Raw genomic sequence first — 26,317 nt, 5'->3', positions numbered from 1 at the left:
GAGCGTGCTGTTCAGATCGGCTGATCCCAACAGTACTCGCTCATCTCTAGTTACTGATATGTGAGAGACTTGGAGGTAATAGTTAAGTATCTTCATTACTGAGGTCTTTTATTAGTCCCTTCATGTCTCACATATTAGTAACCTTTATATGAGGCACACAGGGGTTAATATGAGGGACATGATGGGGGTTATTCCTATTAATGTGAGGCACATGGAGTTACTAACACTAAACTAATAACCCCATGCCTGACATTAATGAGAATAGGAAATAAAGGAAGGGAGCTGTGTGTTTCTTACTTTCAGTTTGCTAGCAGCTTCGGCAGGAGCTATCACTATAGCAGGCAGAGACTTGAGCGATTAAGCTCCACCACCTGGGTTTCCTGCACATCTCTCAAAGGGGAGTGTCCTTATGCCTCAGCTCTAGCAGAGACTTCATTTAACTCTTGCAGGTCCTGTGCTGCTGGCATGCCAGTGAAATATGGCAGGAGTGCCACTCTTGGCATGTGTGCCAGGGGTTGCTGATCTCTGCTATAGGAGGTAATATGAATTTTGTGGCTTGCTATGGTCCAAAGTGTGTGAGATTGCAGAGATAGTGATGTGAATTTGGGTTTTGTGGGGGTCCTGGGAAAAACGTATGTGCGCTATTGTGACGAAAAGTAGCCTATTGCGCAATCGAGTGTAGGGACTATGTTTGTGGAAAATTTCAGCCAAATCGGTGGAGCGGTTTTTGCGTGATTGACCGCCAAACATCCGAACATCCAAAGGGTCCTGGGAAAAACGTATGTGCGCAATTGTGACGAAAAGTAGCCTATTGCGCAATCGAGTGTAGGGACTATGTTTGTGGAAAATTTCAGCCAAATCGGGGTCCAAAGTGTGTGAGATTGCAGAGATAGTGATGTGAGTTTGGATTTTGTGGGGGTCCTGGTAAAAACGTATGTGCGCTATTGTGACAAAAAGTAGCCTATTGCGCAATCGAGTGTAGTGACTATGTTTGTGGAAAATTTCAGCCAAATCGGTGGAGCGGTTTTTGCGTGATTTACCGCCAAACATCCGAACATCCAAAGTCACAAACCCACAAACATTTCACATTTATAATATTAATAGGATATATATAGATATATATATATATATATATATATATATATATATATATATATATATACACACACACACACACTCACCGGCCACTTTATTAGGTACACCTGTCCAACTGCTCGTTAACACTTAATTTCTAATCAGCCAATCACATGGCGGCAACTCAGTACATTTAGGCATGTAGACATGGTCAAGACAATCTCCTGCAGTTCAAACAGAGCATCAGTATGGGGAAGAAAGGTGATTTGAGTGCCTTTGAACGTGGCATGGTTGTTGGTGCCAGAAGGGCTGGTCTGAGTATTTCAGAAACTGCTGATCTACTGGGATTTTCACGCACAACCATCTCTAGGGTTTACAGAGAATGGTCCGAAAAAGAAAAAACATCCAGTGAGCGGCAGTTCTGTGGGCGGAAATGCGTTGTTGATGCCAGAGGAGAATGGCCAGACTGGTTCGAGCTGATAGAAAGGCAACAGTGACTCAAATAGCCACCCGTTACAACCAAGGTAGCCAGAAGAGCATCTCTGAACGCACAGTAGGTCGAACTTTGAGGCAGATGGGCTACAGCAGCAGAAGACCACACCGGGTGCCACTCCTTTCAGCTAAGAACAGGAAACTGAGGCTACAATTTGCACAAGCTCATCGAAATTGGACAATTGAAGATTGGAAAAACGTTGCCTGGTCTGATGAGTCTCGATTTCTGCTGCGACATTCGGATGGTAGGGTCAGAATTTGGCGTCAACAACATGAAAGCATGGATCCATCCTGCCTTGTATCAACGGTTCAGGCTGGTGGTGGTGGTGTCATGGTGTGGGGAATATTTTCTTGGCACTCTTTGGGCCCCTTGGTACCAATTGAGCATCGTTGCAACATCAAAGCCTACCTGAGTATTGTTGCTGACCATGTCCATCCCTTTATGACCACAATGTACCCAACATCTGATGGCTACTTTCAGCAGGATAATGCGCCATGTCATAAAGCTGGAATCATCTCAGACTGGTTTCTTGAACATGACAATGAGTTCACTGTACTCCAATGGCCTCCACAGTCACCAGATCTCAATCCAATAGAGCATCTTTGGGATGTGGTGGAACGGGAGATTCGCATCATGGATGTGCAGCCGACAAATCTGCGGCAACTGTGTGATGCCATCATGTCAATATGAACCAAAATCTCTGAGGAATGCTTCCAGCACCTTGTTGAATCTATGCCACGAAGAATTGAGGCAGTTCTGAAGGCAAAAGGGGGTCCAACCCGTTACTAGCATGGTGTACCTAATAAAGTGGCCGGTGAGTGTGTATATATATATATATATATATATATATATATATATATAGAATTAGTTAAAGGGGCTCTATCATTGGAAAAAGTCATTTTTAAAGAGGACCTTTCATCAAATCGGGCACGTGCAGTTTTATATACTGCTGGAAAGCTGACAGTGCGCTGAATTCAGCGCACTGTCGGCTTTCCCGATCTGTGCCCGGTGTAAAGCGCTATCAGTCCCGGTACCGTAGCGCTTTAGTGTCAGAAGGGCGTTTCTGACTGTTAGCCAGGAACGTCCTTCTGCCTCGCGGCGCCTATCGCGCTGTACTGTGGAGCAGGGAGGAACTCCCCCCTCCCTCTCCTGATCATACTCGTCTATGGACGAGCTGTGTGAGCAGAGGGAGGGGGTGTTCCTCCCTGCTCCACTGTACAGCGCGATAGGCGCCGCGAGGCAGAAGGACGTTCCTGACTAACAGTCAGAAATGCCCTTCTGACACTAAAGCGCTACGGTACCGGGACCGATAGCGCTTTACACCGGGCACGGATCGGGAAAGCCGACAGTGCGCTGAATTCAGCGCACTGTCAGCTTTCCAGCAGTATATAAAACTGCATGTGCCCGATTTGATGAAAGGTCCTCTTTAACTAATCACAACCTTGCATAGCCTTTAGGCTGCTTTCACATGGAGTTAACACTCCGCTCATTCTGACACGTAAACATGTTCAGAGTGAGCAGAGTAAAACAGAATCCCATTGACTTCAATAGGTTCTGACTTATGTGTGCTACCCATTGAAGTCAATGGTAGGCTTTTTTTTTACCTATTGCTTTCAATGTGATACGCGCGAGGAACGAGTTTACATGTCAGAATGAGCAGAGTGTTAACTCCATGTGAAAACAGCCTTGGAAAGGCTATTCCAAACGTATCTTTAGTATGTAAATTGCCTCAGTAGATTTTGAATGTCTGTTTTTATTCATATGCTAATTAGCCTTCTCAGTGCACCCCGGAAGTCTCTTCGTGCACTGTCTCCTGTGTATACAGCACAGGCTGCTGCTGACTCCGCCTCCCTGCTCTCACACACAAACACATAGCACACAGCATAAAGAGAAGAGCTGGCTGACAACTTTCTATGCACGCTGGAGGCTAATTAGCATATGAATAAAAATGGACATATTTAAAATCTACTGAGGCAATTTACATACAAAAAGGTATGTGGGGTATCGCCTTTCTAAAGGCTATGCAAGGATGAGATTAGTTAAAGATGACTTTTGCCAATGATAGACCCCCTTTAATGTATTGTTTATGCATGTGTCGTCAATATATTACATTGGTATTTGCACAAAAGCGGCTTGTAAGTCTCCATACGCCTGTAAAGGTGCACACTCCTTAAGGAGTGTTATTATCCCCTGATATTGGTATTTGTGTACAAGAGTGAGACTATTAACTTCCTGCAATCATAAGACCAGATATCCTGCAGAGCAGGTTTATGGTTTTACGAATAGTTATCCCTGATGTAAACCAGTGAGGCACAAGAGGGGTGGTCATGACCAGACATTGACCTCAGACCTCTGTGGCACCCAGCTCTGCCACATGGAGATGGAAAAGTTCATTTCCCAGCTTTGCAAGATGTGGAAAGGAGAAAGAAGGGGGCACCCTGGCAGGCTTCAGCAGCCAATAATTCACCTTTACAAAAAAAAACTTTGAAGGCTTTGAAACTTGTTCATACCCTGGAAGACAGAAAACAAGCTTGAAATAATAGGGTCTATTTATGGGGGGGGGGTTCTTGTTTTATTCTAAAAACTGTTTTGCTTGATTAGTCATCTTTTATTTGTCTTCTTTTAAAATATTATTTCTTAATATTACTGGAGAACTTTTTTAGGTTGATAAAGGATACAATGGGGTCCCACCGGTGTTGGCATTACCTAATGACACTATGCCAGTCTCTTTTCCAGCAGTGAATGTGCAGAGTTTTTGATGAGCTTCACCCCTAGTGATAATTTAAGCACATCTTCTAGTCTGTGTACCTAGAATGGAATATATGCCAGCTTTTTGAACTTTGCAACTTTTTTTTTTACTTCAGTAGTGTGGCCATAGGGGTTAATATCTCTCCCCCATAATGTAGCTAGCTGTAAATTAGCTAGTTTACTGTAAAGTTACCGACTCTATAATATAATAGACTATAGAAGTGCAGATTTGTATGTTTTCTTATTGCTTTGCATATCTTAAGAGATGAAATCCTATCTGTCCATAGAACATCATTCACTGAACTGACTGTACTCTGATGGTTGTGCATCTGTGAGGCTTATGAAGTTTCTTCTAGAAATGTTTCCTCTGGTGTCATTTTTGCAAAGTTTGATATTATTCACAGATGAAAGATTTTCAGAAGTGGCAGCCGATTGCTGAGATGTCAACTCATCCGTATTTCCCAGGAGTATCCCAGATTTCAGGCCCCCTCAGCCAGGAAAGAGATTTCACCCAGCTCTATTAGTATTCACTGTACTGTGACGTCAGCTCTGTGCAGTAAATATTAATGAGGAGATGTCTGGGGGATCGACTTAAAATCTTATTCTATGCAAACTTTCTTTAGGTTAATGCTACATGCTCCAAGTGTGCGGGGCTGGGGAGAAGGGGCCCATTTTATAGCAGAATTCACTCGGATGACACTCAGATGGCATCCAAGTGTGATCGGACTACCTTGCATCCCCCTTTGACTTTTATTGTTGTTCTGTTCAATCTGTCCTCATGTCACTGAGCAGGATAGGATGACCTGCTCTACAATTATCTAAACAGAACATTGGATCCCCATCTAAAGAGCCCCAGCCTGCACCCTTGACCATATGCTTGAGGCCTAAAGGTAATAACTAAAACACAGTAATAAGCTATTAAATAACCAGCACAAAAGTTAGTAACATATGGGTATGATATTTTATGGGGAGTGAGAGGGAAGGGGGGGGGGGGAGTGAAAAAGGGAGGGGGAGAGTGAAAAAGGGAGGGGGAGAGTGAAAAAGGGAGGGGGAGAGAGTCAGCTCTGTGTGCAGACAAGGAACCATGGAAGTTGTGGGAATCGGAAGATGCTGATGGAAACAAATGCAGAGGATGTCAGTGTATGGAATGGAAGTGAAACAAACCATCATTAGGCTGAACAAAGAAGAAATCCACCAGAACTGTTTGGTACATTTTGGTTGGAAAAAAAAAAGTGGACTGATGAGCTCAGGAACTCAAAAAAGGCCTGGATGTTCACGGAAGACAACAGTCGTGGATGATTGCATGAATCCTTTACAATATGAAGAAAACCCTCTTCACAACATCCACCTAAGTGAAGAACACTCTCCAGAAAGTATGTGTATAAGTATCTAAGTCTACCATAAAGTGATGACTTCATGAGATCAAATACATAAGGTTCACCACTAGGTGAAAACCATTAATCAAAAAAGACCAGATTAGACTTTGGCAAAAAATACATCTAAAGAAGCCAGCCTAAGTCTGGAACAGCATTGTTTGGACAAATGAGACCAAAATCAACCTGTACCCAACTGATAGGAAGAAGAAAATATGGGGAGGGCTTGGAATGGCTCATAATCCAAATCACATCACATCCTGTATAAAACATGGTAGAGGCAGTGTGAGGCATGGGCATGCATGGCTTCCATTGGCACTGGGTCACTAGTGTTTATTGATGATGCGAAAGAAACCAGAAGCAGCCTTAAGAATTTTTTGCTCAGGTTCAACCAAATACACAATGCTTACACAGTATTTTAAGCGGCCATTTTTTCGTGGCCTGTGGGCATGTGCAGTCTGCTCTGCTCGAGGCCTAGAAGTCTGAAACCTGCGCCGGAAGAAGAGGTTGTTGACGAAGATGGAGGTGGCGCTGGAGAGAGTTCTCTCGCAGCATTGGGGACGATCCCAGTGCTGTGAGAGAACTCATTTGCATACCAACAAAAACCGGGATTTCAGGTGAACAGCGGTGAGGAGAAGACAACAAAAGGTAGGAGAACAATAGCCTTTCTTAAGGCTATTCCCACGTGTTACTCAGAAAAAAAGTGTTTGTACGATAGGATCCCTTTAAATATAGCAGTCCCTCAGGAGCCGAGTGTCCACCATAACCACCGGGTCTCTATTGAATTATACAGCAGAGACCTGGTGCTAATGCCCAGGTCTTCATTTCCTGGTATTGCATGGGCGTCCACAGTTTGTTAAAGATTTTGGTAAGGGGTTGCATTGTCATGACAGCCTATTGAAGTCTCCCATGCTTGTCTGCCATTCATTTATAAGTTATAATACATTTGCATGCAGCCTGACATACAAATGCCAGTATTTTGTAATGCATTGCAGTAGTGATCAGACCTCCTAGGGCTCAAGGCCCGTAGGGGGTCTAATAAATAAAATTCAAATCACCCCTTTCTCTAGAATCCACATAAAAGTAGGAAATTACTGTGAACCACATATACTGTATCTCCCCATGAGAAGCTGCGCTGTTTTTTAATTGCAGTAATTAGTAGCATATGCTGCCATACATTTCACCACAAACCCCAGTTTTGAACGTATCCTACTCAGGGCCTTTACCAAAGTACATTACAGTTTACCCAAGCTGGAGGCACTCAGTGAAACTGCAAAGCTAGCAATCATTTGAAGGGGATGGCTAATTTCAGACCAATAATGAGAGACTAATGTTATTGTTTGTAGAATAAGTTGCACAGTTTTCCAATATATTTTCTGTATCAATTCTTCATGGTTTTCTACATCTCCACTTGCTGTCATTAATTTTGCTTAATATTCCACTGAATAAAAATGAGTCAGTCAATATTGGTCTGAAAGTAACCAATTCCTTTAAACTACTCTAACTTCAAAGCTGTGGGGCTAGAGTTGTGGATCATGGTCTTGTTTTAAAGCCCATGACTATGCTGATATTCCCCGTAGATTCCGAGATATCACTGGTTAAAGTAGAGCTGCATATACTTTACTTCAACCAATGTGAAGGGGAACACATGCAGCTGCAGGGAGAGAAGGAGGATTCCTCATTCTCCTGTTCCTGTGCCTTCAGATAAACCCAGGATGTTGTGGTTAATTCTGACCGCAGCACCTAAGTGATTTTTCAGAAAAAAGTAAAAGCAAAAAAAAAATAAATAAAAATAATTAAAACCATAAAAATCAGAGAGCAGAATTGATTTTTTCTGTTCATTTCACCTCTTAAAAAAAAGGAATAAAAACTGATCAAGAAGTCGTATGTACCCACAAAAGGTACAACGTCTAGTCTACACTGAAACAAAATGTAAAAAGTTATGAAAGTGGGAATGCAGAACATGATTAAATGCTACTAGTTTAAGGCTAAAATGCAGATAACAAATCAGAGTTATCTGCCAGCTATATTTACTTGGGCCATAAATTTAGAACCTGTAATAATAATAATAATAATAATAATAATAATAACCAAAAAAACAAGAATATTCTCTAACTACTTATCCCATATAGAGTAAACTCCATTCTGTCCACTGGTGCCGATATGAGAGGTGAATGCACCACAGTGGAAATCAACCTGTTCACAAACTTGATTCAAAGACCCCCGTCTGAATTTCCATAGGTCACAACCAGAAAAGCCTTGGGAAATAACTCCCCCTCCCCCCCAACTCGGTTATCGGATGATCCTCTGCACAATTTATTCTGGAATTATTTTTATGTTTCACTGTTTAATTTTTCATTTCTTAACATTTCATTCCTTTTCAAGTTCTCCCCTAGTCTCCTATCACTATGTTGAAGGATCAGTTCATGTTTTACCTTTGCATTTGAAATGGAATATTCTGTTTTATAAAATGTGTGTAGACCTGTCTGGACTAGAAATAGGTATAGCACACAGTAAAACTTTCCCCACCATTTCTATGGTCGTTCTAGATTTATTGGAGATATATTTCTCTCCCAACAAAGGAAACAAAACACAGAAACTCTCTGAGTAGCAAAAACACCAGGATGAAAAGATCCTTAGGGTCATTGCATATTGCGTTACAGCACTGCAGACGCCCCTTTCATTATACGATACTATTTAGACGTACTTCTATTTCCGTCTGCTCTTCAGACCATTTGCCTAATGTTCCGTAAAATCAAGGACAGTACGTGAATGAGCTGTTTTTCCACAGATGCAAAGCATTGAAATACATAGAAATTGTCATCAAAAGGTTGTTCCTAATATGAAAAACGAACATGTAAATGAGGCCTTACTGTGTGACATTTCTGTAATACTGATTTCTTATTTATAGAAACCGCCTAAATATAACATATCCCTGCTTGGATTTACCAGAGAAAGGCAGGCTGGGGGTGGAGGGTGCTTCAGGAGTGTCTAAGGGTAAAGTCCACACGTTTTTTTTTGGTCAAGACAGAATCCGCGTTAAAATCCGGCTAAAAAAACCCGAAATCAATGGCAGACGGTCATTTGCTTTTTCAACGAGCAGGAACAAAGCAACGACATGCCTTTTCTTCAGGCGGATTCCGTGGCCAATTCAGCCTCGCGACACTCCCTCCGGACTAGGCCCATTCATTAATCCAGAGTGGAATGCCACAACTGTATGCCGATGTACTGTATGCACTGCACCTGCATCCAGTCTTGGCTAGCTGACTTTTAGATTGGATTCTGAGGCGGCCACCGCATCAAAATCTGGTCTGAAAAACTCCCGTGTGAACTTACCCTTAGATTACCAAGGAACAGCTTGCAAAGGATAACCGGAGAAATGACAAGTTGGTGGTCATTTTAAGGAAATGAAGAAAGGACTGAAAAGCAGAGAAATTGCACCAGTAAATGACTAGCTGAGCAGGCATCTCCTCTGCTTCAGGAATTAGGCTGCAGTTTCCTTCCAGAATCCACCTTCCATTGTTTTCAATGAGAGGCAGAAATCGCAGCAGGACATGGAAATTCCGCGGCTCGAGACTCTCTCCTGATAAGGCCCATCCATCCAGAAAATGGATGGCGGCAGAAAATGAAGAGGAATTCCTCTTACTTTTCCACTGTGTGAACATACCCTTAGGAAACTTTTTTTGATACTTTTTTTTTTATATGATGCGTGTTTTGTCGAGTTTTTTATCGCGGTTTTCACTGCAGTTCTTGCTCCAGCACACTGTATGAACCTGGAAACTTTCATTTAAAAAACGCTTTCATTTTTTATGTGGTTTTTACAAACCGCATCACGTTTTTTCCACCTTCCATTGATTTCAATGGGTTTTTCAGACCGAAATCTGCCTGAAGATAAGCAATATGACTTTTTTCCTCTAGCTGAAAAAAAAAAACAAAACAAAAAAAAACTACTACTAACTCATACTGAAATGAATGGGAAGGGTTTTTTTTTTAGTCGGATTCCGCCTCAAAATCTGCCTGAAAAAATCTCTCTGTGAGCATACCCTTACATTGTGTCAGAAAAGGAGCAGAATTATAGCATAGTAGGAACCTGGTCACTATTGGAACAGCATCGATGGAGGACTGGAAGGCGCATTTCAGTACATTTTTTGTCTAAGTTGGAGACAACATAAAAATTTCCTACCCTTTTGCAGAATTGTGTGAGCAACACAATCCCTGTTACAAACGCTTCCTCATTGGCCCTGATTATGTGCCGTTCATTGTGCAGATGACAGTTGTTAGCCACACCCACCATGATGTCATTACTGATGAAAGCAGCTTTTGTCAAAACCTTATTGACTGTCAGAGCTGCCAGGAGAAGATGGGGCTGGACTTGTTCACCAGACAAACCGGCACCTTGTTCATAGCAGTGATTAGAGGCAGCAGAAACAAGCTGCCCATTATTGGACCTCAGTGGTCATATGGAGCACACTGTTGTCTTTATGGCAGCGCACCCCACATGACTGCTGGAGCTCAATCGCAAAAATAAGTATTGAACACATCATCAATTTTATAAGTAAATATATTTCTACAGCTGCTATGGACATGAAATTCTCACCAGATGACAGTAACAACCCATCCAATACACACTGGCAAAGACATCAAAGCATACATGCCCATAAATTAAGTTATGTGGAATAAGTTGAAACGACACAGGGAAAAAGCCTTTGTTGGTGATGACGGCTCCAAGACACCTCCTATATGGAGTCACATGACTGCTCACGTGTGATTTTGTCCCGTTCTTCCACATAAACACTCTCCAAATTCTGAAGGTTCTGTAGGCTCTTTCTAGGAACTCTAAGAGTTTTAGTTCCGTCAATAGATTTTCTATTGGATTCAGGTCAGAAGATTGGCTGGTCTGTTCAAGCAGCTTTATTTTCTTTCTCTGAAACTAACAGAGTTTTCTTGGCTATATGTTTTAAATGATTATCTTGCTGAATTGTCCATCCTTGTTTCTTCTTCATCATCATGGTAGTTGGCAGCAGATTTTTATCAAGAATGTCTCGGTACATTTGTCCATTCATTCTTCCTTCAATCACATGAAGTTTTCCAATAGTATGTTTAAAAACAGCCCCACACGATAATGTTCCCACCTCCAAACTTGACATGGTGTTTTGGGGTGACATGTAGTGCATTTTGGCCTCCAAACATGGTGTGTACTATGGCATCCAAAGAGTTTAATTTTTGTCTTATCTTACCAGACTATATTCTCCCAGTATTTCAAAGGCTTGTCTAATTGTTAAGAAAACTTTAAACGTGCTTGAACATAACTTTTGTTCAGTAATGGAGCCTTGCAAGGTGAGCGTGCATACAGGCCAAGGAGGTTAGATGCGTTACTTATTGCTTTATTGACACAATTGTACCTGCTGATTCCAGGTCTTTCTGTAGCTCTCCACAGGTGATCCTTGGACAAATCTTCATTCTTTTCACTCCTGCATGAAATCTTGCAGGGACCACCTGGTCATGGCCGATTTATAGTGATATGTTTTTTTTCACTTCCAGATTATGACTCCAACAGTGCTCACTGGAACCTTCAGTAGTTAGAAATTCTTCTGTAACCAATGCCATCAGAATATTTAGCAAAAATAAGCAAAGGTCTTGAAACAGCTCAGGGCGGGTTCACATCTGCTCCCCGGTCTCCGCTTTCAGGTTCCCGTTTGTTACCGACAGGAGACGGAAACCTGTCAGACAGTGTCCGCCCATGAACGTTTTGTGGTCTCCGTAGCGAAACAGTTTTGTTTTTTTTAACTGGAGACAAAGTCCTGCATGTCCGACTGTGTCCGGTTGAAAAAAATCCTGTTTCGCCGAGGAGACCAGAAAACGCTCAAGGGTGGACAACTTTGCAAACCCATTCAAATGAACGGGTTTGAAAAGTGACTGCCGGTTTCCATCTCCTATCCAGTTTCTCAGGCAGAAGACAGAAACCTGAAAGCAGAGACCGGGGCGCAGGTGTGAACCTGCCCTCACTGGTTTTACACATCATGAGATGTTTCTTGAGTGGCACCTTAGTACTGAGACATCTTCTTATAGGCCATCAGTTGAACCAGCTGATATTATTTGTCACTATGTGGCAGGATTGCTTTCTAATTTCTTTCTTCACGTGTGCAATACTTTTTCCCTGTGTCTATTCTCATTATTACACATAATTTATGGACATCAGTGGTTTTACTTCTTTGCCTGTGTGGTCTGGATGGGTTGTTACTGAAAGGGTGTACTGGGCATGAATGAAAAACTTCTAGGAGATGCAGGGGGTGTAAGCAGATCCTTGAAAGCTACTTACTGTCTATGGCTAACACCTATAACAGCAGAAATCAGGTATCATGTAGAAAAAGAGTAAACGTTTAATAACACCTCTCCCAGTGGTCACCACCAGCATCACAAGGCCAGACAGAGTAGGAACTCAAAGCTAAAATCCCAAATTGGTTGCGGTGCAACAGACCAAATACTCATAAAAACATACATGGATGTATCTTACCAGGTGACAAACTTCAGCCTGTGGAATGCACAAGGACAGAATGCTCAAATGGTTAGCTGGATGTCACTAGGTTTATAAGGGGGCTACCACACTACCCTCATATCCAAGGGATACGATAGACCTTATGTGTAAAGATGAGGGTGTTATCCTGTCAGAGGACGGCTAAATTGCAAGTACTGATGTTGAGGCATTATACTCCTCTATACCACATCACAAGGGTATGACTGCTGTTAAACATTTTGTTGAGGTCTTGAGGCAACCAGTATTGTGCCCTTATGTCCGGTTCACGTTAGCGTTCGTCCTCCGTCCACAAGGAGTCCGCATGGAGACCCCCGAACGGAATACCAATGCTAATGCAAGCGCTGTGCAGTTAAGCACGCGGAGCCCATAGACTATAATGGGCTCTGTGTGCTTGCTGCGCACTGCCCGCACAATTCATTCATGCGGGCAGTGCGCGGCAAGCACACGAAGCCCATTATAGTCTATGGGCTCCGCGTGCTTAACTGCACAGCGCTTGCATTAGCGTTGGTATTCCGTTCGGGGGGGTCTCCATGCGGACGGAATACAAGCGCTAGTGTGAACCAACCCTTAGTAAATTCAACATCAATCTTCTCTAATTTTCCCCACAGAAGTACACCAATCTTTTCTTGAGCTGGTGGGAGTTTGTAGGATGATTTATATATTAGATTTTGTGAGAGGGGCTATCCTGACCACCTCTTGCAAATGACTTACCAAGATGTACATGACCACAAACAACAGTGAATAATCTGTCCACGAGAATGTGAACAATCTGAGGTGGCCTACTGTAATAGTACGGTGGATGTCGGGAAAGACAAAGAAATACTGGAAAGTCTAGTTGCTCAATTACATCGTTAAGGATATACTGAAGGATAAGTTCTATACATGTGGATTATCTATCGTAAGGGAAGATCCATACATGACCGTCTAGTCCATAGTAATTTCCCACCACCTCCTCTACCTGGGATTTGTTGTGCTACAGATTGGTATAACTTTCACCAGTACTGTTACTGGGACTTCATACTAAACATGTGAATATATAAACTGTAAGACGAAAGGTGTGATCTATAAGGAAACAAGGGAATGCGGCTTAGAGTATGTTGGGAAGATGCGCTAGGAGTTCAGACAAAGAATAGGGGACATTGAACATAAACGTGACAACCTTGTGGCACGGCACATCCAGTCATATTACCAGGGTGACCCCAAAGTAATTTGAAAATGGGGAGGTAAGCTATTACAATGGGGAGGTGGCTTGTATTTTTAGGTTAGACACTAATTTTTTTTGTCTGTCTTACCCCAGCTTGGATTATCTGGGATATCCCCCCTTAAAAGAAGATGGGCACATCATTCCTGTGAACTATGTCTGACTTCTAGGGATATACTCAAATATTTATATTTATTTTCATCTGGCTCAAAATGCTTATTGCATGTCCCCGGTGAGACCGCTGGCACTGGTTTTGCCCTTTCCATAGTGTATGCCGTTTCTCTACTGTTCCACCTGGCAGTGAGGTTGCAAGCAGGATTTTTCTCTATGCAAAGCTGACTTTTCCAAGCAGACTCAAAAAACAGAAAGCTAAACCTAGCATATGTGGCTTAGGGTGCAATAGAGAGTACATTTCTGACAACCCTCTGGTGACATCCAGCACCATGTCTGAGCATCCCACAGACTAAAGTTTATCACCTGGCATGATCCATCCATGTATTATGGCTGATCTGTTAAACCACAACCAATTTGGGATTTCAACTTGTAGTTCTTACTTTGTTGAGCCTGGTGATGTTGTTGTTGACTACTGGGAGAGGTGTTATTTTTTAAGTTTATTAAACGTTTACTCTACATGGTACCTGTTTTCTGCTGTTATAGGTGTTAGTCATAGGGGGTGTTCACACTACCGTCAGTGTCCGACATGTAGTGTCCGCTCAAAATCTGTCACGGACACTAGGAGCGGACACTAGCTGTGTCCGTGACACCTGCCATTCATCTCAATGGGCATCGGGTGCGTTCTTTTGCACTCCGTGCCCGTCCTTTCCTGTCCGCAAGTGAAGATGTTCGACTTCACAAGCGGACAGAAAAACCCAGGGTTCCTCTGTCCGCTTGAGAAGTCGGACATCTTCACTTGCGGACAGGGAAGGACGGGCACGGAGTGCAAAAGAACGCACCTGATGCCCATTGAGATGAATGGCAGGTGTCACGGACACAGCTGGTGTCCGCCTCTTAGTGTCCGTGACAGATTTTGAGCGGACACTAGGAGCGGACACCGACAGTAGTGTGAACGCTCCCATAGACAGTAAGTAGCTTTCAGCGATCTGTTTACACCTACTGTATCTTTAAGGAGGATCTTTTGTCATCCCCACCCATTCAAGTTCTTAGCATCTGTTAATAGGTGCCCTTTCATTGATTCTGGGCAGTTGTAATTATTTCTTTAGCCACCAGCATTCCCTAGCAAAAAGTACAGCTAGTTTTGGTACCTGATGTGCCATTTCACCACCTTTACCAACTCTAGTTCTTCGCATCTGTTAATAGGCACAGTTCCACTGATTCCAGCAAAGTTGGAATTTTTTTCTCTAGCACCGCTCCCGAGCAATCAATGCTGTTAGTTTTGGTGCATAATATGCTATTTAATGTCTATATTGTCTTGAGGGTGGTGTCAGGCAGCACCAGACAAGGGGTGAGATTCTGAGGTCTGATACTAGCTGCCTCTGACTGGAGCTCTGAATCACACCCCCTGCCTGACACTGCCCTTCTGACAGTACAGAGCTTACATAACACATCAGGCAGGCTACAGAGAAATTTCCAACTGTGCTGAAATCATTGGAGCAGCGCTTAATGTATTAACAGATGCTAAGAACTTAAATTGGTGGAGTTAATGAAAAGTAATGTCAGAAGAGCAATGTCAGGCGGACAGGGCATGATTCAGAGCTCCAGTCGGAGGCAGCATGTGTCAGCGTATCATACACCCTAGCAGTCATAGAGAGTGGGGAAAAACTGCCATGCACGCAATCTAGGGCTGCTTGTAAAACCTTACCAAACTGGCATCAGCAGAGGCCACATAAAGGATATGGTAGAACCGATACAAGTGTGGAATGAGGCCCACGTGGTAGCCTAGCAGACCTGGGCAGAAGATGAATGATGTCAGACTACTGTATTGACTTATTATAAGAGGTGTAGAAGGAGGGATCGTCTGGCGGAGGTGTTACCAGAACATTAGAATACATTCTATAGGGATTATAAATGCTTTATTCTCATTAAAAGTACATCAGCACACACAGCAGTGCTCAGAGATAACACTTCCAGTGCGCCATGCAGGATAATTAGCACATCAATAAAACCAGGTTAATTAAAAACTGGCTGCAAGGATCAATGAATGAAAGGCATGCCTAGAATAGGCTTTCTAAAGGCTATGGAAAGAAATGCTTATTTAAAAAACGATCTAGCCAATGATAGACCTGCCTGTTGGCAGACTGGAAGTACTTGAAGTAGGAAGTGTCAGAGGCCGGGGGAACTTTTAAAGGAACTTCAAGGAGAACAAACAAGTCATCTAAAAAGACCCAAATCGCCTGAACCACGCTGATGCAGCCAAGCTAATGCAGGATCATAGAAATGAAGAAGTCTGTATTCTATCTGCAATATACGAAGGAAACAGTTGTGTGCATGGGGCCTTAGTTTGTGACAGCAACATGATATTGGTGTAATTCTGTCACAACTTCTCCACACTGACAGAAAACACTTGCACAAAAGTCAACACAGACCACATAAGATCATGATCGGACATGGCAAATGACCAAAAATCTATGTGACTAATGTGGACTGTTCCTGGTGTGAACCTACTGTAACTACCAGTGCCTTGTGCTGTGCCTGATCATTCTGTGGGCTGACACTACCCAGCCATGACTTCCTATACTCCATGCTACACTGCATTCTGGGCAATATAGCTCTGATTTGTAATACTATAACCTAAGCACCGGCGTTAGTGTGTGATGTGGACACTGAATAAGGAGGAATAGCCCAGACATGATAGCTCAGCAGTCCGCAGACCTGTGGTGACAGCCTGGCCTGTATACACCCTATAGCTAGCTTCTATACATTGATCTGCAGCTTCCACGTCACCAGCGCTGCTCATCCCTCCCAGCACATGAATGGGCCTCCAGCATTGAGCCGCTTATGCCCGTCCTGCCAGTATAACACACACTGGCAGCCCCTGCCCCGTCATCCGACAACTTGGGCAGCGATACCCGCACCTGCCCTGGCAGCGCTCGCAGGTACCACACACTCTAAGGGCGGTCCTTACCGGCACAGGAGCGTGACTTCCAGATCTTCAGCAGCAGGATGATAATGGCGGACAGATGGGAGATGTCTCCCAGGAACCTGAAGATGTTCATGATAAGCCGTGCGGTGTCGGGGTGCTAGGAGTGCAGATGCCGGGCAGGCGAGACGAGGCTGTGTTGTGTACTAGGCCTTGTGTGTGGGAGGAGGGGAGGATTCCGGAGGGGAGGGGAGCCGGCTGCCTTCACTGCCCCTACAGGAACCACAGTGGCCGGTGCTGACGCCCTGCAAGTGGAGAGGGAGGGGCCTGGGGAGTGCGGAGGAAGAGAGCAGGTACATGCTGGCAGTGCTGGGTGACTGCAGGGGTGTGCTGGGGAGATAGGAGCAGTTGTGCTTGCAGTTTGGGTTTGCTGCTGGTAAGCGTTCTAGCAGGGTAAAGGCCATACTATACTCAGTGAGTACCTTCTGACGTCATAAGGTCACATGACAGGTGGGCGTGTCTTTACTTACAAGACGGTCCTTCCACTGTGTCCTGTGCAGTGGAGGAAAATGGAGAGATGTGGGGTGCAGGGTGTAGTGTGGGGGTAGAGATGCAGGGTGCACGGTGGACTGTTGGGGGACATGCAGGGTGCACTGGTGGAGGGAGAGGTACGGGGTACACAGTGGACTGTGGGAAGACAGCTTTGGGGTGCACAGTGTACACTGGTGGGGGGAGATTCGGGGTACACGATGGACTGTGGGGTGCATGGTGAATTGGGGGGGGGTATTTAGAACTGTGTTACTTTAGGGGATAAAGACAGAAAGATCCTGCGTCGACCAGGTGAAGTAATAAAAAAGTAACATTTTTCTTCCATAAAACGATTACATGATCATAATGCAGAGTAGGTTAAAGAAGTTACAGCATCATGTGGCTACGCGTTTCGGAACGTGCACCGTTGCTTCCTCATGCACGTGTAGCCACATGATGCTGTAACATCTTTAACCTACTCTGCATTATAATAATTATAATAATAATACATTTTATTTATATAGCGCCAACATATTCCGCAGCGCGGTACAATTTGTAGGGTTAAAATACGGACAGATACATTACAAAGAGAATCATTTCACACAATGGGACTGAGGGCCCTTATGATCATGTAATCGTTTTATGGAAGAAAAATAGAAGTTACTTTTTAATTACTTGACCTGGTCGACACTGGATCTTTCTGTCTTTATCGACATCAGCTGGTTGGAGTCTCCATTTGTTTCCGTGCTTCCCAGGAGGATATACAAGATATGGGGTGAGCTGGATATATGTTTTGACTTTGTAAATACTTTAGGGGATGGCAAGTTATGGTTGAGGCTTGGTGGATTTAGCAAACTGTGGCCCTGTGGGGCTTAGCTGTAGGGATAGTAAGCTTGATACTTTTGTGATATGGTAAGCTGTGGGGGTGCTTGTGTGTGCTCCATGCACTGAAAGTACATTTGGGTGAGGGGGTTTATGAGAGGCTTATGAAGAATGGAGGAATCTTTCATATCTGTGTTAGGTTTGCATAAGAGGGGCAAAGAAACTCCTCCATTGGCGGTGCATGGGCGATTGATAATATGCTTAAAGTTAATGCCCTACACAGCCTATGGGAAAATCCTCTGTGGAAACACATTGCGATTTTTCCACAGCGCCTTATACAGAAAGTGCGCAGAGTTTTCCCTCTGCGGATTTTCTACTTCAAATATACCTATAGGGAAAACGCCAGTGTTTCCATATGAATAATTGACATGCTGCAATTTCCAAAAACTCAACAGGTATTTTTCATCAGTGTGTGAATGGGAGTCGCTAGAATTCTATACACTTTGCAGGGACTGTAAATCGCTGAAGTTTTTGCTGTGGTGTTTCCGCCACGTTGGGCTTCAGCCTTAAAAGACACATGGGGAGCTGTGGGAAACTTGTTTGGGGTGCTCTGAGCTGTGGAGTGCTTATTAACACTATGGGGGTGCACTAGAGAGATATAGAATACTTGTGAGGGGGTGCACAGGAAATATATGGATATTGATGGAATAATTGCTAGCATTGCAAGGAGCTACAGTAGCGTCAAGCTCAATTCAGACCAAATAGACATAGGGCCCGTAAGTAAGGAGCAAGGTGGAGGGGCAGGTGAGGAGGAGGACTTCCTCGAGCGGGCAGATTTCGGGAGCCACAGGTAGGTTAGGAAGTCTTTAGGCATAGATTTGTAAAGCAGACAAGATGATAGTAGAGACTAGAGATGAGCGAACAGTGTTCTATCGAACACATGTTCGATCGGATATCAGGATGTTCGAATCGAATCGAACACCACGTGGTAAAGTGCGCCAAAATTCGATTCCCCTCCCACCTTCCCTGGCGCCTTTTTTGCACCAATAACAGCGCAGGGGAGGTGGGACAGGAACTACGACACTGGGGGCATTGAAAAAAATTGGAAAAAGTCATTGGCTGCCGAAATCAGGTGACCTCCATTTTAGACGAATAGTGGATTTCAAATCCGGGTCATATGAGAATGTGAACTTTGTGACTATGAGACAGGGATAGCTGTACAGGCAGGGATAGCTAGGGATAACCTTTATTTAGGGGGGAATGTTATTAAAAATAACTTTTTGGGGCTCTATCGGGTGTGTAATTGTGATTTTTGTGAGATAAACTTTTTCCCATAGGGATGCATTGGCCAGCGCTGATTGGCCGAATTCCGTACTCTGGCCAATCAGTGCTGGCCAATGCATTCTATTAGCTTGATGAAGCAGAGTGTGCACAAGGGTTCAAGCGCACCCTCGGCTCTGATGTAGCAGAGCCGAGGCTGCACAAGGGTTCAAGCGCACCCTCGGCTCTGATGTAGGAGAGCCGAGGGTGCACTTGAACCCTTGTGCACCCTCAGCTCTGCTACATCAGAGCCGAGGGTGCGCTTGAACCCTTGTGCACACTCTGCTTCATCAAGCTAATAGAATGCATTGGCCAGCGCTGATTGGCCAATGTATTCTATTAGCCTGATGAAGTAGAGCTGAATGTGTGTGCTAAGCACACACATTCAGCTCTACTTCATCGGGCTAATAGAATGCATTGGCCAGCGCTGATTGGCCAGAGTACGGAACTCGACCAATCAGCGCTGGCTCTGCTGGAGGAGGCGGAGTCTAAGATCGCTCCACACCAGTCTCCATTCAGGTCCGACCTTAGACTCCGCCTCCTCCGGCAGAGCCAGCGCTGATTGGCCGAATTCCGTACTCTGGCCAATCAGCACTGGCTAATGCATTGTATTGGCTTGATGAAGCAGTGCTGAATGTGTGTGCTTAGCACACACATTCAGCTCTACTTCATCGGGCTAATAGAATGCATTGGCCAGCGCTGATTGGCCGAATTCCGTACTCTGGCCAATCAGCACTGGCTAATGCATTGTATTGGCTTGATGAAGCAGTGCTGAATGTGTGTGCTTAGCACACACATTCAGCTCTACTTCATCGGGCTAATAGAATGCATTGGCCAATCAGCGCTGGCCAATGCATTCTATTAGCGTGAACTGAGTTTGCACAGGGGTTCTAGTGCACCCTCGGCTCTGCTACATCAGATTGCTACATCTGATGTAGCAGTGCCGAGTGTGCATCAGATGTGTAGTTGAGCAAAACTGACTCAGCACTGCTAAGTCTGCATTCGCATAGGAATGCATTGGCCAGCCTTCGGCCAATCAGCGCTGGCTCTGCCGGAGGAGGCGGAGTCTAAGGTCGGACCTGAATGGAGACTGGTGTGGAGCGATCTTAGACTCCGCCTCCTCCAGCAGAGCCAGCGCTGATTGGCCGAATTCCGTACTCTGGCCAATCAGCACTGGCTAATGCATTGTATTGGCTTGATGAAGCAGTGCTGAATGTGTGTGCTTAGCACACACATTCAGCTCTACTTCATCGGGCTAATAGAATGCATTGGCCAATCAGCGCTGGCCAATGCATTCTATTAGCGTGAACTGAGTTTGCACAGGGGTTCTAGTGCACCCTCGGCTCTGCTACATCAGATTGCTACATCTGATGTAGCAGTGCCGAGTGTGCATCAGATGTGTAGTTGAGCAAAACTGACTCAGCACTGCTAAGTCTGCATTCGCATAGGAATGCATTGGCCAGCCTTCGGCCAATCAGCGCTGGCTCTGCCGGAGGAGGCGGAGTCTAAGGTCGGACCTGAATGGAGACTGGTGTGGAGCGATCTTAGACTCCGCCTCCTCCAGCAGAGCCAGCGCTGATTGGCCGAATTCCGTACTCTGGCCAATCAGCACTGGCTAATGCATTGTATTGGCTTGATGAAGCAGTGCTGAATGTGTGTGCTTAGCACACACATTCAGCTCTACTTCATCGGGCTAATAGAATGCATTGGCCAGCGCTGATTGGCCGAATTCCGTACTCTGGCCAATCAGCACTGGCTAATGCATTGTATTGGCTTGATGAAGCAGTGCTGAATGTGTGTGCTTAGCACACACATTCAGCTCTACTTCATCGGGCTAATAGAATGCATTGGCCAATCAGCGCTGGCCAATGCATTCTATTAGCGTGAACTGAGTTTGCACAGGGGTTCTAGTGCACCCTCGGCTCTGCTACATCAGATTGCTACATCTGATGTAGCAGTGCCGAGTGTGCATCAGATGTGTAGTTGAGCAAAACTGACTCAGCACTGCTAAGTCTGCATTCGCATAGGAATGCATTGGCCAGCCTTCGGCCAATCAGCGCTGGCTCTGCCGGAGGAGGCGGAGTCTAAGGTCGGACCTGAATGGAGACTGGTGTGGAGCTATCTTAGACTCCGCCTCCTCCAGCAGAGCCAGCGCTGATTGGTCGAGTTCCGTACTCTGGCCAATCAGCACTGGCCAATGCATTTCTATGGGGAAAAGTTAGCTTGCGAAAATCGCAAACTGACAGGGATTTCCATGAAATAAAGTGACTTTTATGCCCCCAGACATGCTTCCGCTGCTGTCCCAGTGTCATTCCAGGGTGTTGGTATCATTTCCTGGGGTGTCATAGTGGACTTGGTGACCCTCCAGACACGAATTTGGGTTTCCCCCTTAACGAGTTTATGTTCCCCATAGACTATAATGGGGTTCGAAACCCATTCGAACACTCGAACAGTGAGCGGCTGTTCGAATCGAATTTCGAACCTCGAACATTTTAGTGTTCGCTCATCTCTAGTAGAGACTTAAATGGAGCCACAAGGTCTGCCCACCAAGCTAGTTGGACCGCTTGATAACATTTCCGCATGTCCGGTAAGCCTATACCCCGTTGTTGTTTCTTCTTGGTGAGCTTCGCCCATGAGATCCTTGTTCCTCCAGATAAACTTAGAGAATAAACTCTGTAAGGACTTGAAGAAAGAATTTTTTAATCCAATTGGCAGCATAGAAAGTTTATAAAAAAATCTTAGGGACCAGATACGTTTGCACCTTATTCTTCTTGCCAAACCAGGAGAGAGGAAGGGTTGCGTACGAACACAGACTCCTATTAAGCTCATCCAAAAGGGGCTGAAAGTTGGTTTTATATAGGTCTGTTGGTCTCGGAGTGAGGTGGATTCCCAGGTACTTCAAACAGGTCTCAGCCCATGAGAAAGGTGTAGAGCATTTGAATGAGTGAGAGAGTGATATTCAAGAGCTCTGACTTGTTAAGATTTGCCTTGAAGCGAGAGATGACTGAAATGGGTGAGGATGTCCACTAAGGCATATAGACCATCTTCAGGATTAGTAATCACACAGAGCACATCGTAATTCCGTCAGCATCGGGCTATGGCTTGAGTAAGAGCCTTTTTGATGAAACCCCTGAGGATTGGAGCTGTCCACATCGGAATCAGTGGCTGCTCCCCAATCCCCCCCCCCCCCCGCTCCTATTGTTGTCATGACTGCTTGTGTTTTATGGGTTCTTGCCGTGTAGGTCTATCCCTACCTATTTTCAACATCTTTCATCCACTGATAGCTAAATAAGGACGTATTTTGGGAACTCAAGTGACAGAGCTGCCACTTGTTCTACGTTCAGGCTCCACGCCCTTTGTGATGCAGTTTTTTTATGATGCAGTTATTATATTTGTTGTTATTAGAGATGAGCGAACAGTGTTCTATCGAACACATGTTCGATCGGATATCAGGGTGTTCGCCATGTTCGAATCGAATCGAACACCACGTGGTAAAGTGCGCCAAAATTCGATTCCCCTCCCACCTTCCCTGGCGCCTTTTTTGCACCAATAACAGCGCAGGGGAGGTGGGACAGGAACTACGACACTGGGGGCATTGAAAAAAATTGGAAAAAGTCATTGGCTGCCGAAATCAGGTGACCTCCATTTTAGACGAATAGTGGATTTCAAATCCGGGTCATATGAGAATGTGAACTTTGTGACTATGAGACAGGGATAGCTGTACAGGCAGGGATAGCTAGGGATAACCTTTATTTAGGGGGGAATGTTATTAAAAATAACTTTTTGGGGCTCTATCGGGTGTGTAATTGTGATTTTTGTGAGATAAACTTTTTCCCATAGGGATGCATTGGCCAGCGCTGATTGGCCGAATTCCGTACTCTGGCCAATCAGTGCTGGCCAATGCATTCTATTAGCTTGATGAAGCAGAGTGTGCACAAGGGTTCAAGCGCACCCTCGGCTCTGATGTAGCAGAGCCGAGGCTGCACAAGGGTTCAAGCGCACCCTCGGCTCTGATGTAGGAGAGCCGAGGGTGCACTTGAACCCTTGTGCACCCTCAGCTCTGCTACATCAGAGCCGAGGGTGCGCTTGAACCCTTGTGCACACTCTGCTTCATCAAGCTAATAGAATGCATTGGCCAGCGCTGATTGGCCAATGTATTCTATTAGCCTGATGAAGTAGAGCTGAATGTGTGTGCTAAGCACACACATTCAGCTCTACTTCATCGGGCTAATAGAATGCATTGGCCAGCGCTGATTGGCCAGAGTACGGAACTCGACCAATCAGCGCTGGCTCTGCTGGAGGAGGCGGAGTCTAAGATCGCTCCACACCAGTCTCCATTCAGGTCCGACCTTAGACTCCGCCTCCTCCGGCAGAGCCAGCGCTGATTGGCCGAATTCCGTACTCTGGCCAATCAGCACTGGCTAATGCATTGTATTGGCTTGATGAAGCAGTGCTGAATGTGTGTGCTTAGCACACACATTCAGCTCTACTTCATCGGGCTAATAGAATGCATTGGCCAGCGCTGATTGGCCGAATTCCGTACTCTGGCCAATCAGCACTGGCTAATGCATTGTATTGGCTTGATGAAGCAGTGCTGAATGTGTGTGCTTAGCACACACATTCAGCTCTACTTCATCGGGCTAATAGAATGCATTGGCCAATCAGCGCTGGCCAATGCATTCTATTAGCGTGAACTGAGTTTGCACAGGGGTTCTAGTGCACCCTCGGCTCTGCTACATCAGATTGCTACATCTGATGTAGCAGTGCCGAGTGTGCATCAGATGTGTAGTTGAGCAAAACTGACTCAGCACTGCTAAGTCTGCATTCGCATAGGAATGCATTGGCCAGCCTTCGGCCAATCAGCGCTGGCTCTGCCGGAGGAGGCGGAGTCTAAGGTCGGACCTGAATGGAGACTGGTGTGGAGCGATCTTAGACTCCGCCTCCTCCAGCAGAGCCAGCGCTGATTGGCCGAATTCCGTACTCTGGCCAATCAGCACTGGCTAATGCATTGTATTGGCTTGATGAAGCAGTGCTGAATGTGTGTGCTTAGCACACACATTCAGCTCTACTTCATCGGGCTAATAGAATGCATTGGCCAATCAGCGCTGGCCAATGCATTCTATTAGCGTGAACTGAGTTTGCACAGGGGTTCTAGTGCACCCTCGGCTCTGCTACATCAGATTGCTACATCTGATGTAGCAGTGCCGAGTGTGCATCAGATGTGTAGTTGAGCAAAACTGACTCAGCACTGCTAAGTCTGCATTCGCATAGGAATGCATTGGCCAGCCTTCGGCCAATCAGCGCTGGCTCTGCCGGAGGAGGCGGAGTCTAAGGTCGGACCTGAATGGAGACTGGTGTGGAGCGATCTTAGACTCCGCCTCCTCCAGCAGAGCCAGCGCTGATTGGCCGAATTCCGTACTCTGGCCAATCAGCACTGGCTAATGCATTGTATTGGCTTGATGAAGCAGTGCTGAATGTGTGTGCTTAGCACACACATTCAGCTCTACTTCATCGGGCTAATAGAATGCATTGGCCAGCGCTGATTGGCCGAATTCCGTACTCTGGCCAATCAGCACTGGCTAATGCATTGTATTGGCTTGATGAAGCAGTGCTGAATGTGTGTGCTTAGCACACACATTCAGCTCTACTTCATCGGGCTAATAGAATGCATTGGCCAATCAGCGCTGGCCAATGCATTCTATTAGCGTGAACTGAGTTTGCACAGGGGTTCTAGTGCACCCTCGGCTCTGCTACATCAGATTGCTACATCTGATGTAGCAGTGCCGAGTGTGCATCAGATGTGTAGTTGAGCAAAACTGACTCAGCACTGCTAAGTCTGCATTCGCATAGGAATGCATTGGCCAGCCTTCGGCCAATCAGCGCTGGCTCTGCCGGAGGAGGCGGAGTCTAAGGTCGGACCTGAATGGAGACTGGTGTGGAGCTATCTTAGACTCCGCCTCCTCCAGCAGAGCCAGCGCTGATTGGTCGAGTTCCGTACTCTGGCCAATCAGCACTGGCCAATGCATTTCTATGGGGAAAAGTTAGCTTGCGAAAATCGCAAACTGACAGGGATTTCCATGAAATAAAGTGACTTTTATGCCCCCAGACATGCTTCCGCTGCTGTCCCAGTGTCATTCCAGGGTGTTGGTATCATTTCCTGGGGTGTCATAGTGGACTTGGTGACCCTCCAGACACGAATTTGGGTTTCCCCCTTAACGAGTTTATGTTCCCCATAGACTATAATGGGGTTCGAAACCCATTCGAACACTCGAACAGTGAGCGGCTGTTCGAATCGAATTTCGAACCTCGAACATTTTAGTGTTCGCTCATCTCTAGTAGAGACTTAAATGGAGCCACAAGGTCTGCCCACCAAGCTAGTTGGACCGCTTGATAACATTTCCGCATGTCCGGTAAGCCTATACCCCGTTGTTGTTTCTTCTTGGTGAGCTTCGCCCATGAGATCCTTGTTCCTCCAGATAAACTTAGAGAATAAACTCTGTAAGGACTTGAAGAAAGAATTTTTTAATCCAATTGGCAGCATAGAAAGTTTATAAAAAAATCTTAGGGACCAGATACGTTTGCACCTTATTCTTCTTGCCAAACCAGGAGAGAGGAAGGGTTGCGTACGAACACAGACTCCTATTAAGCTCATCCAAAAGGGGCTGAAAGTTGGTTTTATATAGGTCTGTTGGTCTCGGAGTGAGGTGGATTCCCAGGTACTTCAAACAGGTCTCAGCCCATGAGAAAGGTGTAGAGCATTTGAATGAGTGAGAGAGTGATATTCAAGAGCTCTGACTTGTTAAGATTTGCCTTGAAGCGAGAGATGACTGAAATGGGTGAGGATGTCCACTAAGGCATATAGACCATCTTCAGGATTAGTAATCACACAGAGCACATCGTAATTCCGTCAGCATCGGGCTATGGCTTGAGTAAGAGCCTTTTTGATGAAACCCCTGAGGATTGGAGCTGTCCACATCGGAATCAGTGGCTGCTCCCCAATCCCCCCCCCCCCCCGCTCCTATTGTTGTCATGACTGCTTGTGTTTTATGGGTTCTTGCCGTGTAGGTCTATCCCTACCTATTTTCAACATCTTTCATCCACTGATAGCTAAATAAGGACGTATTTTGGGAACTCAAGTGACAGAGCTGCCACTTGTTCTACGTTCAGGCTCCACGCCCTTTGTGAT

At 45.3% G+C, this 26,317-nt stretch overlaps 1 protein-coding gene across 1 annotated transcript in view; it reads right to left on the bottom strand.

Moving 5' to 3' along the window:
* Positions 1 to 16,871, bottom strand: part of KDELR1 (KDEL endoplasmic reticulum protein retention receptor 1) — a 30,597-nt gene extending 13,726 nt beyond the window's left edge. Inside the window, exon 1 of the mRNA XM_075276808.1 lies at positions 16,507 to 16,871. Within this exon, the coding sequence (XP_075132909.1) occupies positions 16,507 to 16,597 (91 nt within the window). The 5' untranslated portion in view covers positions 16,598 to 16,871. The remainder of the gene's footprint in view (positions 1 to 16,506) is intronic.
* Between the last annotated feature and the right edge of the window lie 9,446 nt (positions 16,872 to 26,317).

Source organism: Leptodactylus fuscus, chromosome 6, assembly GCF_031893055.1.
Source record: "Leptodactylus fuscus isolate aLepFus1 chromosome 6, aLepFus1.hap2, whole genome shotgun sequence".
In the NCBI taxonomy this organism is placed as follows: Eukaryota; Metazoa; Chordata; class Amphibia; order Anura; family Leptodactylidae; genus Leptodactylus; species Leptodactylus fuscus.
Note: the sequence above shows the minus strand (reverse complement) of the source record. Positions and strands in the feature narration are given on the sequence as shown.